The 16,618-nt window shown below is 35.4% G+C and overlaps 1 protein-coding gene across 2 annotated transcripts in view; it reads right to left on the bottom strand.

Moving 5' to 3' along the window:
• Window positions 1-2,645, bottom strand: part of LOC131427629 (glycerol-3-phosphate acyltransferase 3) — a 45,569-nt gene extending 42,924 nt beyond the window's left edge. For both annotated transcript variants that reach the window (XM_058591005.1, XM_058591006.1), the window contains exon 1: window positions 2,237-2,645. In XM_058591005.1, the coding sequence (XP_058446988.1) occupies window positions 2,237-2,389 (153 nt within the window). In that variant the 5' untranslated portion in view covers window positions 2,390-2,645. The remainder of the gene's footprint in view (window positions 1-2,236) is intronic.
• Window positions 2,646-16,618: the final 13,973 nt, after the last annotated feature.

Genomic DNA, 16,618 nt, shown 5'->3' with positions numbered 1-16,618 from the left:
AACGATAGTTACGTGATAATGGAATAGTACAATTTAAAGATAACTGGAAATATGGAACTGTGAACAATGTAATCACAAAGACATTGTAACTCAAATAATCCAAATAATAGACAATAATGATCTTAATAATCAACCAAATGTTTAGGATTCTATTTGACAGCAAAGCAAAGTCTAGGTACTGCGTTTCGATAAATAAACCTGCTGTTTCAACAGATTTCGCAGCCGATTCTTAGCGTACAGAATCATTGCACAAGAAGATTGCATGACCAGTAATACGATCCTATGGTCTTGAAGAATTCGTCCAAGTCAGGACTCGAACATACCACATCTGACGTACAGATTACAGTAGAACCTGAGTTTGTGGAAGTCAATTCAATCAATTCTGTAGCATTGATATGGGTCTAAGCAAAGCAAAGTCTTGGCATTACATTCCTTCCGTGGAATTTGGCCTTTCTGTTTCAACAGACTTCGCAGCCGATTCTTAGCGTACAGAATCATTGCATGGCTAGTACTATGGATCCTACTGACACTAAGAATCCTTCCAGATCGGGGCTCGAACATACGACAGCTGGCTTGTAAGACCAGCGTCCTATGCATTGAACCGTCAGCCCGGGAACTTGAGGAAACAACGAAGAGACTATAATATATACGATACTCTTCTCCCTACTTATTGGGCCTACCCTACGATACAATGGAAAGCGCTGGAAATATGATTTACTAATATGATTTGAATTTGGAAGAATGTTAAATTTATCTTTCTTCGGGTTAAACGCTAAGTTTAAGACGCATCCGGGTTGGCGGTATGTTCGAGCCTCGACCTGAATGGGTTCTTAGTGTCAATAGGACCCTAGCACTAGCCATGCAATGATTCTGTACGCTATGAATCGGCTGCAAAGTCTGTTGAAACAGAAAGGCCAAATTCCACGAAAGGAATGTAATGCAAGGACGTAGCTTAAGACGCGCCGGAAATTTATAACCGTGCAGATATTTCTTGCGATACAGATATAGTTTAGACTGCGAGGAGGATCCATTTGGTATTTTATTATGTTATTATTATGTGTGTGTATTCATATATGCACGTATTAGAACACATATGTGTATATCCTTATACATACATAGATTGGTGAAGTTAATGTATTTATGCATATGTATAAACATATACATGCATATATGAATTTGAACATCATTGTTCACCAAAAAGCAACTGCTTTCACGTATCAAAGGCAAAGAATGAGCGTGTTCATAGTTTAATTATAGTTAGGGGTGACAATGTTGAAGACTTACGCATGTTCTTTTACATTTTCACTAACAAATGCCTAGAGCAATACAATAGAACCGTCAATTTATTGCAATTTATACCATAATGGTATTTTAAAATATGTTTTTTCGAACCATCAATAATCTATTTTCCAAATATTAAAAAAATAAACACCAGAATAATCAAATGCTGAACAATGCCGGACATATAAGTCGCATATATTTACTGTTGATATTAATTCTTGGCAATCATAAATTTTTTTAAGGTAAAACAGGCCTTTGCGAATGTTACAAATTATAATGCATATTACTCATATGCATAATTTTCATGTGCACGATAATCGATACGATCTCGTAGATGGAAACCGAATCTACGAAATCACGTACGATATGCTTGAATTCAATGCTTAAAACTCGAGTGATGAGCATTATTTTTTGAAACTTTTGAAAAGGCCCATCGTACGATGTGCCCTAATCATATGTTAGCACCGAAATAATAGGCATTATGCACAGTCAAATTAAATTGAATATAATTCTGCCAGATGAAAATATAGTACAGGTCAATGAGCAGTTGCTTATTACACGTGCCAATTATCTCTCGTAAATAGTGACACTGATAACATTGGAAAGCACATGGTCATGCAGCCTTATTGAGGAAACGATACTTAGAAACTTTCAAGAACACCAATGGATATAGACTCATTCTTTACCCTTCAAAATACACTAATTTCTTATCTAAATTCAAATAAATATCTTTAGATGTAATTTTAATCAAATCCGTAGCGAAAAAAAATCGACTATTAATTTCATAGTTAACCAAATGGAAACACAAAACTTGTTAAGCTCGTACATTATCAAAGTATATTTTTTCTTGGTCAGACAAGCATTCCTAGTCTTTGTTGATGAATAATGAACTGTGTTTGGTTTTAACAAATAACACGTAAAATAGAAGTAAACAAAATAAATAAAAACGCCTTACCTCGAATACCTTGACAAGCAAATCTACGTACATTCTTCTAACACCTATTGATTTTCCCATCGAAGCCAGAAATATGATGAAGAACATAAACAATAGTAGAGTCGTCATCGTAATCATAGACAACACGGCACTGATGAGTTCTAATAGAATCATTGTTTTCGCCTACTTAGTGCGGATATTTTACCAAGCAGAATTTGTTTTGAACCCAACAAAACGAGCCTCACTGAATTAATTTTTATCGAACCTTAACTTGCTTCTTGCCGTATTTCCATAAAGGATCATAATTCACATCTCACTATTAAATATATCAATTTTACATACTTATATGAAAACAACGCAGTTGCTAAATGTGTTCAAAACGCACACCGACCTTCATGCCGCTAGCACATTCAACAAATTGACAAAATTTTACCTAGCTGCATCTGGAGTGTCAACGGAATAATGAAGTTTAGTAAGGGGTTCATCAATAGATTGGTTTTGATATTAGTAGTATAAAAAAGAATAAATTTTTCTACGTATTACAGGTAAATCAAACAAAACGAACCTCTTTTTTTCAATTAAATCTGTGCTTCGAATTGATAAGAAATGAAAAGCAAATTGCGCAAATTTGATACTAATATAATGCAATTTTATTCAAAACGACACAGTAATCGTGACTTGTTCGGTATCCCTCGTTTTGCTGAAGATATATGCTAAAAATAGTATAGCGCGACAGTGTTGCTATATTTTCAGAATAACTCATACAGGTAAATCGATGTTGGATCTGAACCAAGCAAGCTAAAATAAACTTTACAAAGAGAGGAAATAAAACTCAACGGTTGGATTTTTTTTAACTTTTTTTAGTTCATTTGTAGGCGTTATCTTTCATTCATGCTTATGATCGTTTTCACCCTCTTAGAAAAAAGCGTTCAACGGTGGTCTTTCGTTGGTCCAATACGTTGTATCGTTGGTCCAATCAACGGTCAATTAATCGTTCAACGGCCAACACGGGACCCTCGTTTGCTGATTATGAAACAGACCATTAAACCGAGCGCCATTTTCTTTTTCGTTCAACAAATTTGGCAGAAATGAGGTCCATTGTTGAGCCTTTTTAATATAACGATATGGAGTCTAGTTTTACTGGAGAATTTTAAAATTTTTTATCTACTTATTTTTTAAATAAACACTACATACATGTAGAAAACTTCTACTCCATGTGAATCGTGTCTTGTGTCATTGTCATTGTGTCTTGTGTCATTGTCATTGTCATAATCAGTTTGGTCTATAATTTAATCATAGATCGTCATTTGGTCTATAATTTAATCATGAATGTGCGCTGGTAAAGTTGGACTGAGAGACATTTGAATCATTGGATACTATAAAAAGTAATATACCGGGGTTTGATTGTGGTATGTAAATATTTGGAACATTATAAATATGAGGAATTGGAATTGCTAAAAAATTAATAAATCAATAAACTATGCGTCAAAAACAATCTTTAAATTTTTTTTGGAAACAAATCATTTTAATCAAAACTAAAATGTAAGATTGGAACAAACACAAATTATTTGTCAAGTAATTGACGGGAACGCACAAGTAAAGTAGTTATTTTTTATTAAATTTTTTATCAAAACAAACTAATCCAATCAAATGTCTAGTTTTGTAGCTTCAAGCAACAATACTTACTATTTGAAACTAAATTCTCTCTTGTCTCTATTTCAATAAACTTAATCGTTGCGTGAAACCAAGCTTTAGTTACTTTTACAATATTTTTCTGTGTGTGTGCATCGTATCTACTGCAATTTTTGTTAAATGCAGTCATTAATTTCAGCATTGGTTCACTGAAATGTTCAGAAAAGAGGATAATTATTCACTGATTTTTCAAAGAAATTTTGACAGTTGTAATTTGCTGAAACGTCAGCTAGCAGTTTTTGTTGGATGTATTTGTTGACATTTCAGCTTGACAAACTTCAGTAAAATTACGCTGAAACTTGCAATAATGAATTAGTATGTATGATTGCCACAGGGTTAAGCCATTCTTGTAAAATCCAGTCATTCTATGAATTACTTTTTTTACGAATTGATTTGAGGACTTGCTTCACCTGTGCGTTACTATATATATATATATATATATATATATATATATATATATATATATATATATATATATATATATATATATATATATATATATATATATATATATATATATATATATATATATATAAGAGGACACTCAAATTAGATTCTTCAATCATTTTAACGGTCATTTCGAATATTCCTTCAGTTGGGACAGTACTCACATGTGTTATGATGGCGCCACGTTACCCTATCAAAAACATCCACTCAGTCATCTAGACTGTGTTTTTTTTTCATTTACCAACAGAGTTGCCATTCATACAGAATTACCTATAATATATTGATTTGTATACGTCCATGCGAATTTCATGTAGGATACAGATTTAATACATATTGCCAAAACTATATACATAATTGTGCTTACTTCTCATCCTCCAACGCAATACAAAATTGAACCCGTTTTGTTATAATATTTACTTGCTTCTGGTCTGCTGCCACTTAATTTCGGGTGAAAACTAGCAACACAATAAAAAATAGTCTAGATGAACAACGTTGAGTCAAATAAATGGTTACCTTCCAACATCGCGAAAAAGTTAAATATACTATCAACGTAATCCAATAATTTATTGTGACGATTCATTTTCAAATATTTCGATGAAATCAGGCATCCCTGCAAGCAGCTGATCGGTGTTGACAAACGAGGGGAAACCAACTAGTAAAAAAAACTAATACATACACTCAAAAAAATCCACACGTTAACCTTATGTGAAAAAACACATAGATTACAAAAATGGCTTTGTCATCGGAGTTTACGTGATCTTCTTAACAACCAGCGGATCATGATTGAATATGAAATGAACCATATGTCAGAATTATTGCTGTTGTCACATATATTTTATGTGTCACGCACATACTTGAATTCATTTTGTCATGTTCATTTTGTGCTCGCAATATGGCGTCAGTTGAAAAACCTAGAACAAACAACATAGGCCAAATTCCTTCTACCCTTCTACGGTATTTATCACAGTGATTTTAGGGTAAATAATTGCTCATTGATTTTATCGACAGTTATGAAGTCTAGCTAATTTTTATTATACTTTCAGATCTAATATTAGTACCAAGCAGAAGTATAATTTATAAGCGAATGTACTATTTAGTGAGTTTAGTACAACTTATTTGCATGACCAATTGGCATTACGCGAATTCTGTGCTCTAGAAATACGGAACTGAAATACAATTCAGTTTTGTTTTTTTTTCTACAGCGGAGTTCAAAAGGCAAAACCTCTAGATTATGTTCCAGCACATCAATCACATTTAGAACTACTAGTTCTAGCTGAATGCATTCCTCAAAGGGAACAATGTTCGCTTCAGTTTAGCTGCTCCGGAGAAAGGATTTATAACAATGCATTCTGTATTTTTGATATTTTTCGCAAGTGATTCAACAGAAACGAATTTAAAAGTAAAATTTTCAGAATATCTGCATGCGAACAAAATTTATCGCAATGTTATGTCCAACAGACTATGTAATCTATTAGTTTTTAATACCAATATACCAATATTAAGATTCAATATAGAACTTTATAGTAACAATTACATGAAAATAATGTGATTATTAAGTAAAATTCTGGTAAAAAGTAAGTTCAAATGAAATAAATTTTACAGCACAATTTAAATGAACTTTTTATAAATTTCACAAAAGTATTCTATAGAATCTACGAAAAAAGTGACGTAGATATTACGTGATACAAATGTGGACTAAGAGTTCATGAGTTCATTCTGTGCTATTTATACTTCACATAAGTATTACATGAAAAGTTCTATGGATAAAAATCACATACGTTTTCACGTAGCATTGAAGTGAGGATTTTTCTGAGTGTAACACAAGGGCTGTACAGATAGTAAATAGTTCGCGCAGTACAATTAAGGTGGAACTAGTGCATCACGAAAAAATATTTTTATAAGAATTTACTCATACTGTCATGTCTCTTGTTTTACATACTAATGTTTAATCATAATTTTTTTTAATTATTAATAAAATATCTATCTACTTAACCTAATACGTACAAATTTTGTATTATTTGTATTTCAGAGATTGAGCACCTCTCTTCAAATTTCGTGCAGTATTGTTCGAATTTTTGTTCTAGTATATCCAGGGAGGCCATCTCATGTACTTCACTAGTCCTTGTCCAAGGGGGTAGATTTAGAATCATCTTTAAGATCTTACTTTGAATGCGCTGAAGCCTAAGTTTGTGTGTTCGTGCACAACTCCGCCAAACAGGGACTGCGTATTCAAATGCGAGGTAGATGATTTGTTTATATTTATAGCCATCTGATTCTTCAGGTACAGTTTAGATGTTCTACAAATCAGCGGATACAGAGACCTAATGAGTATGCTGCATTTTTGAACGATTATAAGATACATGGGAAAATTATATCGATGCAGTTTAAACACCAGACCATCGTGCCACACATTATCGAATGCCCTTTCAACATCCAATATTGCCATGCAGTCGTTTTGGAGACTGATTTGTTTTGCTGGATGACGTTAACCCTTGTGAGTTGGTGGATGGTGGATCCAAATACAAATAATAATACCCCTCAGTCCCATACAAACGAACCGCCAATGTTTGGTTCACAGCCTGAACAAGTAAGCCTAGCAAATTACTCCCTTTCATTGCGATAGTTTGAAAATGTGGAAGGAGATAGTTTCTGGCAACGCTTTATGCTAGTTGCTACGGTGCAAAACAAACTTGTTTGTTTATGTTTATCGTTGCTGTATTAAACTGCAACAATCAGTCTAAATATCACCGGCACTAGCACAAAAGATGAAAAATGAACACAAACGCCCACGAAACTACAAATATCAATTACTAGCTGTATTGATATTTGTAGTTTCGTGGGCGTTTGTGTTCATTTTTCATATAGTATATTCGTATATTCATGGTGGCTTAACCATTCTAGATTATTGTTAACCTTACATTTCGCTTGTGATCTTGATTATCAGATAAAAACGGTTTGTTTATTTATTTTTCACTATTATAAACAGTAACTATGGTGAACTTGTTCTTACCCTTCAGTGTTGCTAGTTTTATAGAAAACTCGTTAAAGTACATTGTCACTCTGACAGTGTATCATGACAGTGTACCGCACGATGCAAAATGTGTCCTTGAAAATTTGTATTTGAAGTATTCCGTATTATAATTTGTATTTGGTGGATCTTCCTGTAATATATCCTGTTCATCTGCGAAAGCAAGTATTCGCCTTTGTAGTGACTTTTCAAACAGCTTGGATAGGGCAGAGAGTAAGCCGATGGGCCGATAGCTCTTGGAAAAGAAAGGATCTTTCCCCGGTTTCAAAACTGGGATACCTTTAGCTAACTTTTACTTTGAAGGGACTCACAAATAATAATACCCCAAAGTCCCATACAAACGAACCGCCAATGTTTGGTTCACAGGCTGAACAAATAAGCCTAGCAAATTACTCCCTTTCGTTGCGATAGTTTGAAAATGTGGAAGGAGATCGTTTCTGGCAACGCTTTATGCTAGTTGCTACGGTGCAAAACAAGTTTGTTGTTTATGTTTTCCGTTGCTGTATTGCAACTAGGGATGTCGGAAATTTCGAATTACTCGATTATTCAATAATCGAGTATAATTTTGAAACTAATCGATTGAAATTTATTCGATTATCTGGGTTATTAATCGATTACTTGATTATTCGTTCGATTATTACTATGGGATTTTTTTAATTATTCGATTAGCTCAATAATCGAATATTAGTTTTAAGCTATTCGATTAAATATTACTCGATTATCTGGGTTATTAATCGATTACTCGATTAATCGATCGATATTACGACATCCCTAATTGCAACAAATTCAAAGGTACACTCCAGCTAATCGATGGATGAAGAATTGCGATATATTTTGGCAGTGATGGGACTTTATTTCATAAACGGGTCTTGCGTGGAACATGGGTACGATTCGTATACGTACCACGGAAACAGCGATTAGCGCTCTACACGATAAAATAAAAGTTAAAAGAGAAACAAATGCAAGCTGTGTATGCGTTTTCCCAATAGTCACTCATCTATGCGTGACCCAGACAAGCTGATCATAGCCCGAACGGTGGCAGACACAGCAGTTTTTCTCACGATGGATAAACTTATTAATTGAATTATTTTCTATTAGTATTATGGCGTAAAGGTTCCCCGCATTTAGCAGATGTTGGAAAAATTCCTACTCTGACGGGAGTGATTTGCAATGAGAACAACGGATGGCTACCATAACGATTCGGTGAACAGTGCCGAAACATTCTAACATATAATACTGAGCAATTTCCGAAAAGCCAAGGAGCAAATTTCTGAAAAGCCAAGGAGGACAAAAAACAAAATCCGATATGGAATAACCATATCTCATACACAACAACATAGTTCAAGTTTATTTTTCACTACAATAAACAGTAACTATGGTGAATTTGTTCTTACCCTTCAGTGTTGCTAGTTTTATAGAAAACTCGTTAAAGTACATTGTCACTCTGACAGTGTATCATGACAGTGTACCGCACGATGCAAAATGTGTCCTTGAAAATTTGTATTTGAAGTATTCCGTATTATAATTTGTATTTGGTGGATCTTCCTGTAATATATCCTGTTCATCTGCGAAAGCAAGTATTCGCCTTTGTAGTGACTTTTCAAACAGCTTGGATAGGGCAGAGAGTAAGCCGATGGGCCGATAGCTCTTGGAAAAGAAAAGATCTTTCCCCGGTTTCAAAACTGGGATACCTTTAGCTAACTTTTACTTTGAAGGGACTCACAAATAATAATACCCCTAAGTCCCATACAAACGAACCGCCAATGTTTGGTTCACAGCCTGAACAAATAAGCCTAGTAAATTACTCCCTTTCGTTGCGATAGTTTGAAAATGTGGAAGGAGATCGTTTCTGGCAACGCTTTATGCTAGTTGCTACGGTGCAAAACAAGTTTGTTGTTTATGTTTTCCGTTGCTGTATTGCAACAAATTCAAAGGTACACTCCAGCTAATCGATGGATGAAGAATTGCGATATATTTTGGCAGTGATGGGACTTTATTTCATAAACGGGTCTTGCGTGGAACATGGGTACGATTCGTATACGTACCACGGAAACAGCGATTAGCGCTCTACACGATAAAATAAAAGTTAAAAGAGAAACAAATGCAAGCTGTGTATGCGTTTTCCCAATAGTCACTCATCTATGCGTGACCCAGACAAGCTGATTATAGCCCGAACGGTGGCAGACACAGCAGTTTTTCTCTCACGATGGATAAACTTATTAATTGAATTATTTTCTATTAGTATTATGGCGTAAAGGTTCCCCGCATTTAGCAGATGTTGGAAAAATTCCTACTCTGACGGGAGTGATTTGCAATGAGAACAACGGATGGCTACCATAACGATTCGGTGAACAGTGCCGAAACATTCTAACATATAATACTGAGCAATTTCCGAAAAGCCAAGGAGCAAATTTCTGAAAAGCCAAGGAGGACATAAAACAAAATCCGATATGGAATAACCATATCTCATACACAACAACATAGTTCAAGTTTATTTTTCACTACAATAAACAGTAACTATGGTGAATTTGTTCTTACCCTTCAGTGTTGCTAGTTTTATAGAAAACTCGTTAAAGTACATTGTCACTCTGACAGTGTATCATGACAGTGTACCGCACGATGCAAAATGTGTCCTTGAAAATTTGTCGAAGTATTCCGTATTATAATTTGTATTAGCTCATACTGTCATGTCTGTTAGCTCTCAGCACCTGTTGAAAATTTTAGCTAAGAAAACAAATGAGCGAATAGTTGTTATAAGAAGTCTTCTTATCTAGGATGCCAGTTCGTTGATACTGCCTCCGGTAGATATTTCGAAGTCGGATGAGTTTCTTGGTGATACTGTCAATTTGAAGAGAGGAACTCTGCATATGTTGTACTGGAACCGTCCTACCACAAGCGACTGTGATTGAATGCTGAATGGAAGATAGGGCCGCATCGATTTCCATCGGGGAATCTAGTGGCAAATCGATATTAATAAGTTGGTCGGCGATTTGTTGAAACTAGACCCAGTCGGTGCGATAATAGTTCCTCCGAGGTTGAATAGGCACTGTTTCTGGTGAAGATCCTAACGTCAATAATACTAGAAAGTGGTCGGAAGAGAGCTCGTTGAAGAAAACCGGAGAGCTGTCTATGGCAATGTTGCTGATGAATATATCCAAAATGGAATGAACTCCCGATCTGGAAAGTCGCGTTGGTTGATCCGGAGCGAGGATGTTGTACTGTCCAGCTTCGTAATCTTCGGCAAGTACGAATCCGTTTCGATTCTGTCTTTTGTTTCCCCACAGCTCATGCCGTGCGTTCAAGTCCCCAGCAATGATGAATTTGTTCTGTCGTCGAGTGAGCATAGCCAGATCTCGCTTTAACGATGCACACGTACCATCTCGAAGATTGGTTTGTTTGGGGCAGTACGCTGCAATGATGATGATGATGGGTCCCATCGTCGTTGTAATCTCAATTCCGATTCCTTCTATAAGTTGCAATTTAAAGGCTGACAGAAGCCTGTGCTGAATGGATCGTTTAATGGCAATGGCAACTCCCACTCCTCTGGTACACTGAGCTAAATTTTCTTTTTCACATTATATGATATTCTAATGATGTTGCACTATTAGCATTTCCAATAATAGTTACAAGATGTGTTCAACATCATGTCAAATATATGAGATAATCTTTTGAAACATAAAACTCTTCTTAACGTTATTTTTACAATATTTCCATATAACGAATGAAATTTCCAGTCTGAGTCAAATTGATTGGCGCGTCTTATAACCATTACTAGATATCCGCACAACATACATTGGAACAATTTATGAAGCGCATATAATATTCACTTCGATTTTATTTAGATAGGTTCATATATACCATATGACTAGTTTTAAAAAAATTTATATATATATATATATATATATATATATATATATATATATATATATATATATATATATATATATATATATATATATATATATATATATATATATATATATATATATATATATATATATAACTTTCAATAGAGCTCATACGACGACACGACCTGCCACTCGTCTATCGAAACTGTATCGAAAATTTAAGTACCCCTCAGTAACTGGTAATGTCAAAACGAAATCACCTGAAAAATTATTGAAACTGGCAACACAAGTTGATGAATTATTGATTTTAAATAACAATTAACGAAACCTTGGTAACCGCTTATTGAAGACTCGAGGAATGTAAACAAAACTAACTGCCTCGAGCGGAAAATCCTTATTTCGCGGCAAGTTGCAAGTTCTGCACCATCATTAGACGTCAGGGTAGTGGATCGATTAGTTCAGCTGGGGCTCGAACATATGAAAAATTTCCTGTAAGACTAGCCCAATCAGGTTGCTGTATGTGACCAAGATCTTTTGTATGGAGTACCTCTGTTCCGAAACTTTTTATCAGTCCAATCATCGAAATTCAGTATCGAAGTATGAACGATCAAACTGAGTCGATCCGGTATATTCGTACTATTCTACGAGATGCATGATATTCGAGTGCAGCAAATCAAAGATACTTTAATATTTGAGCTTTATTTTTTAATCCATTCCAGAATCGTACTTCGTTAACAGGTACGAATACACATATAAACCGAATTCATATTCGCTCTTTCTAACGACTTTTGAAGGTAAAACTGTTTCAATTGTTGCACAAATCTTTGTATATTTGCACTTTTGAGTTTGTTCCAAATCGTTCAACTCTCGTTGCTGATCAGCGTACATGTTGTAAAACAATACGCTGTCATATTTTAGACATTCGAGAAACTCCACTACTTCTGCTCTGTTATTTGGAGACCTTCGCAAAACATATGTAAAATTTGATGAACATGAAAGACACTTGAAAAGTGCGGGAATCAAGCTTCTTGGGATCTGATCAAAATTATAGGTTCTTAAGTGCACATTGTAAACCACCCATAAAGACAAGTTTCCTTCAAATAATTTGATAATTTATTCTCAAGCTGAAAATAGTCAGTAACTACGATTTCCCGCAAGGCGTCTGGAACCTGTTGAAGTAGTCAAACGTCATTTCAGATACATTCAAACAATAAATTTCTTCGTTTATTCCGTGCAGACTGGCACGAAATTTCTAGTTTGATGACAATATATTAAGCTATAGTGATGTTTCGGAAACTCGATTGGATATTCCTGAAAAGAATGACCAGCATCATAAATGAGTTTGATAACACTACATTACTGGATAGCAATGATGATGATATAAGATGACGCATGTTTGTCATGTCAGATTTGAATATTGGGCACCCAGTTCCAGTCCCAGTTCGGTTGGTGCAAATCCAAAAAGTTAAACTTGTAGAATGTGAGAGTTTCTGAATTAGTCACTAGTTACGTTGAACGTCCCAGAGGGACGAGTCCCCGGCCGATGGCTCGCGGCACCTTGTACATTGTCGATTTCTTTTGAATAATCTTTCTTTTTTATTAATTTGGCACTAATGGCACACAGTTTAAAATAGTATAACTTTATTAAATGGTTTGTTTATTTATTATGGGGCTTCTTGGTAACAAGTTCGTATCAACTTAAACAGTGTTGCTCAAGAAAATTATTTTTATCATTATCAAGGGGTCGCTATATTTTTGGTAACTGGCGGTAAATCGCTCACAAACACTTTTTATTCAGATTTTCCTTCGGAGTGCCTGGTCGTGTCGTCGGCTCATACGAATAGCAGATAATCGCCAACTACTACTTTTCTTTGAGGATTCAAGCTTTACTAGTATTCCGTTCGGTAAGGGAGCACCTCATGATATTTGCGAAAAAGAAGTGAGATCCCGAGACTGAAAATAAAAATGAATCTTACTAGACAGATAGAGTAATGAAATGTACCGGATATATATTTCATGGTCCGTTAACGCATATCCTTGAACGAAGTTGGATGAGCTGTCTTGTCAGCGATTTAAAATTACATTGAGATGCGGAACTTCCTGAAAAAAAAATGGTCTGGAGCAGTTGATGAATATCGGAGACACAACTATTTCTTCAGCTTCAAGCAGTACGATTCACGACTTCCATCGGATTTCCATATAAATTATATGGGATATTTTTATAACTTTCATTATGATAACGTCCATTTAGATTTGACGTACACATTAAATAAAGATTATAAGTTTCCATATAATTTCTATGAATTATATTCTGCATATGATTCATATGACAAATCTAATGAATATAAATAAGATTTTCATTTCAGTGTAGTTGTCCTGTCGAGCCTGTGAATCCTGAAATTCGAAATAAAAATAGAAATTTCAGGTTTAAGATGGGTTTCAGTTAAAATAGCAATATCGGCATTCTTCTCTTGAAGAAAGTCGGATAATTCAGCAGTTTTGCTCCTGAGTGAACTGACATTCCAATTGACTACAACCAACTCATTACATTGCATATTCGATGATGAATTTGCCTAAGGCGTTGATTTGATCTAACCGCGTTCTGCAGTTTCGTAGTTTTGTTGTCATTGTTTCAAAAATGACGATCAGTTGTTCAGCAGAGAATAAATCACCAGAGTCATCCTTTGCTTGTGATTGATTATTGCCCCATCCAGGAGGGATTTTGGAGGAAGAATCTTTTTGTGATCCAGCGGCTGAATCTTGTGGATTGCTGTGAGAAAATGTCGGCAAATTTGGAATATCCCTCTTTGGTGGGAGCCGTGGGAAATTAATTTCATCCTTCTGTGAAACATTCTTGTGCGTTGATTATTTACGGGACGCCTGTTGTCGAATTTTTGTGAACTTAGCACGTTTGGGATACGATTTGCTAGTAGATGGATAATCGCCATCACAGTTAAAACATTTTACAGCGATGTCATCTAGTAGCAATCGTTGGTATTGTGTCATTCGGCACATTTCCCGCACCGACTTTTCATGTGGCAATTCCTCGCTCCATTGCTGTACTTCAAACAGTTCGTGTACTGTGTGACATCCCGATGTACCCGTTTGTACTTTTGCCATTTGATGATTATATGGAATAACGATTTCATCGTTTTCAGGTGAATCATGGTGATGGAGCCCTTCTCCAGATGAACCAGGTACAGTTGATCTCGATACTTTTTGTCCTTGTTTGTCGTCTCATTTTAAACACCATCACAGGCTTTAGTCCAGCCTCCGACAGTGCCTGCTTTAGTTCGGTTTCCATCATGTCGGGTAGTCCTCGAAGTACAACCTTCATAGGTTTGTTGGCGGCAATATCGTGTGTGAAGTATTCCGCTTTTGTCTGCTTCAGGTACAATTCCACTGCTTTGTAGTGGTTCAAAGCCGGAACAGTTATTTTGTAGCCTTCAGTACATAAACGGATTGTTGCCTGTAGTCCTTTGTTGATCATCGTGTTGATATCCGAGCGTAGAGTTGGTGGGAAGCCCTTCAGGTAGAAATGCGGCATTTTTTCCTTCTTCTGCAGTTCCTCTTCGACATCAACTGGCAGATCAGCGTATTGGTTGTTACTCAGAAAACGGTCGTTTTCCTGTACATCACTTGGTTTCAGACGCTTAGCATCCTTTGGATCCTTCTCGGATCTATGGCGCGTTTTACCCATAGCTTGGGTAGGTAGACAGTTGCGAATAAAAGATAATACAAAATCGAAATTAGTCGTAGTAGGTCTAGTAGTTCGTCTATCCACATAGAGTGTAAGATGACGAATGACCAGAGAACCAAAGTTTTTATTTATATGACGGATGTATTGAAGCCGTCAAGTTGTCCACGTGTTGCATATCACCAGAGATGCCAGGTAATATAATAAGTTTAGTTAGAAAAAAGAAAAGTCTGTAATTTCTGACGAATTTCTGCAAACAATCGAATTTTTAAAAGTCTGTAAAAAGCCTTTGAACGAAAAAAGGTTCCCATGTTAACTAAGAAATTTGATTATTTACAGACAAATTTGCAGCCTTGGCATCACTGCATATCACTGACAGTTTTTCGCGACACCTTGGGGTGCCGGTAACAGAAATCGGCAGACATTTTGAAAGCGACTAAAAAAACTTTGGTTGCGAAAATTTTGATAGCATCTGGTATTAAATCACGAAATAGATCGATTTCACCTCATATTCAATCCACTCACCTTTTCGATTGATGCTTTTCAATTTATGATACTATAAAAAGTCATAAAAAACTTTTGTGCTGATTTTCACGCAATTAAAATTTATTTTAAGCGCAGCAAAAAGTACAAGCGTCTGTTTGCTTTGGTATTCGTCACGAAGAACGTGCTTCTATCACAGACTAACAGACAGGACACTCAAATTTGATTCTTCAATCATTTTAACGGTCATTTCGAATATTCCATTATTTGGGACAGTACTCACATGTGTCATGATGGCGCCACGTTACCCTATCAAAAACATCATGTCTGTCATCTAGACTGTCTTTATTTTTTTCATTTACCAACAGAGTTGCCATTCATACAGAATTACCTGTAATGTATTGTTTTGTATACGTCCATGCGAATTTCATGCAGGATACAGATTTAATACATATTGCCAAAGATAAACTGAAGATTACAATGTTCCATACGTTTCATTGAAAAATGTTGGGTCAGTAATCGTGAACCAGTTGGTTCAGTAATAATGTAATTTTATTGACCCTCCGTTAACAAGCGTCGACTAGTTCCGACAAAATGCCATGGAAACAATACAAGTTAGAAAGGAAGCACACATATGTTTACATTCAGCATATAATGATTTCTTGCCACAACTGATGCTTCATGGGATGAGGCTATAACAAACTAAATAAATTCTAGACAATGGTTCTAAGTAGTTTTCACTTTCTTATTCTAAGAATCACTGATATAAAGCGAAATTTCTCAATATCGTTCATACTGTAACTTGATATTTTTCCAAACATAAACAATCATTGTCATAGTTACGACGCATCTAGTGATCAGACACTTGTTGTTTTGCTTCAAAATACTCAAATTGACAGTGAACCGAGCTCATCGAGGGGTCCTATTCAAATGATACCTAAGAAATCGCAGACTACTCTATCTTGAGTTTATCTTTGATATTGCCTAAACTATATACATAATTGCGCCTACTTCTCATCCTCCAACTCAATAAAAAATCGAACCCGTTTTGTTACAATATTTACTTGCTTCTGGTCTGCCGCCACTTAATTTCGGGTGAAAACTACCAACACAATAAAAAATAGTCTAGATGAACAAATTTGAGTCGAATAAATGGTTACCCTCCAACATCAAGAAAAAGTTAAATATATTATCAACGTAATCCAATA

Source organism: Malaya genurostris, chromosome 2, assembly GCF_030247185.1.
Source record: "Malaya genurostris strain Urasoe2022 chromosome 2, Malgen_1.1, whole genome shotgun sequence".
In the NCBI taxonomy this organism is placed as follows: domain Eukaryota; kingdom Metazoa; phylum Arthropoda; class Insecta; order Diptera; family Culicidae; genus Malaya; species Malaya genurostris.
The sequence above is the reverse complement of the archived record's forward strand: the minus strand, read 5'-3'. Positions and strand labels throughout refer to the sequence as shown.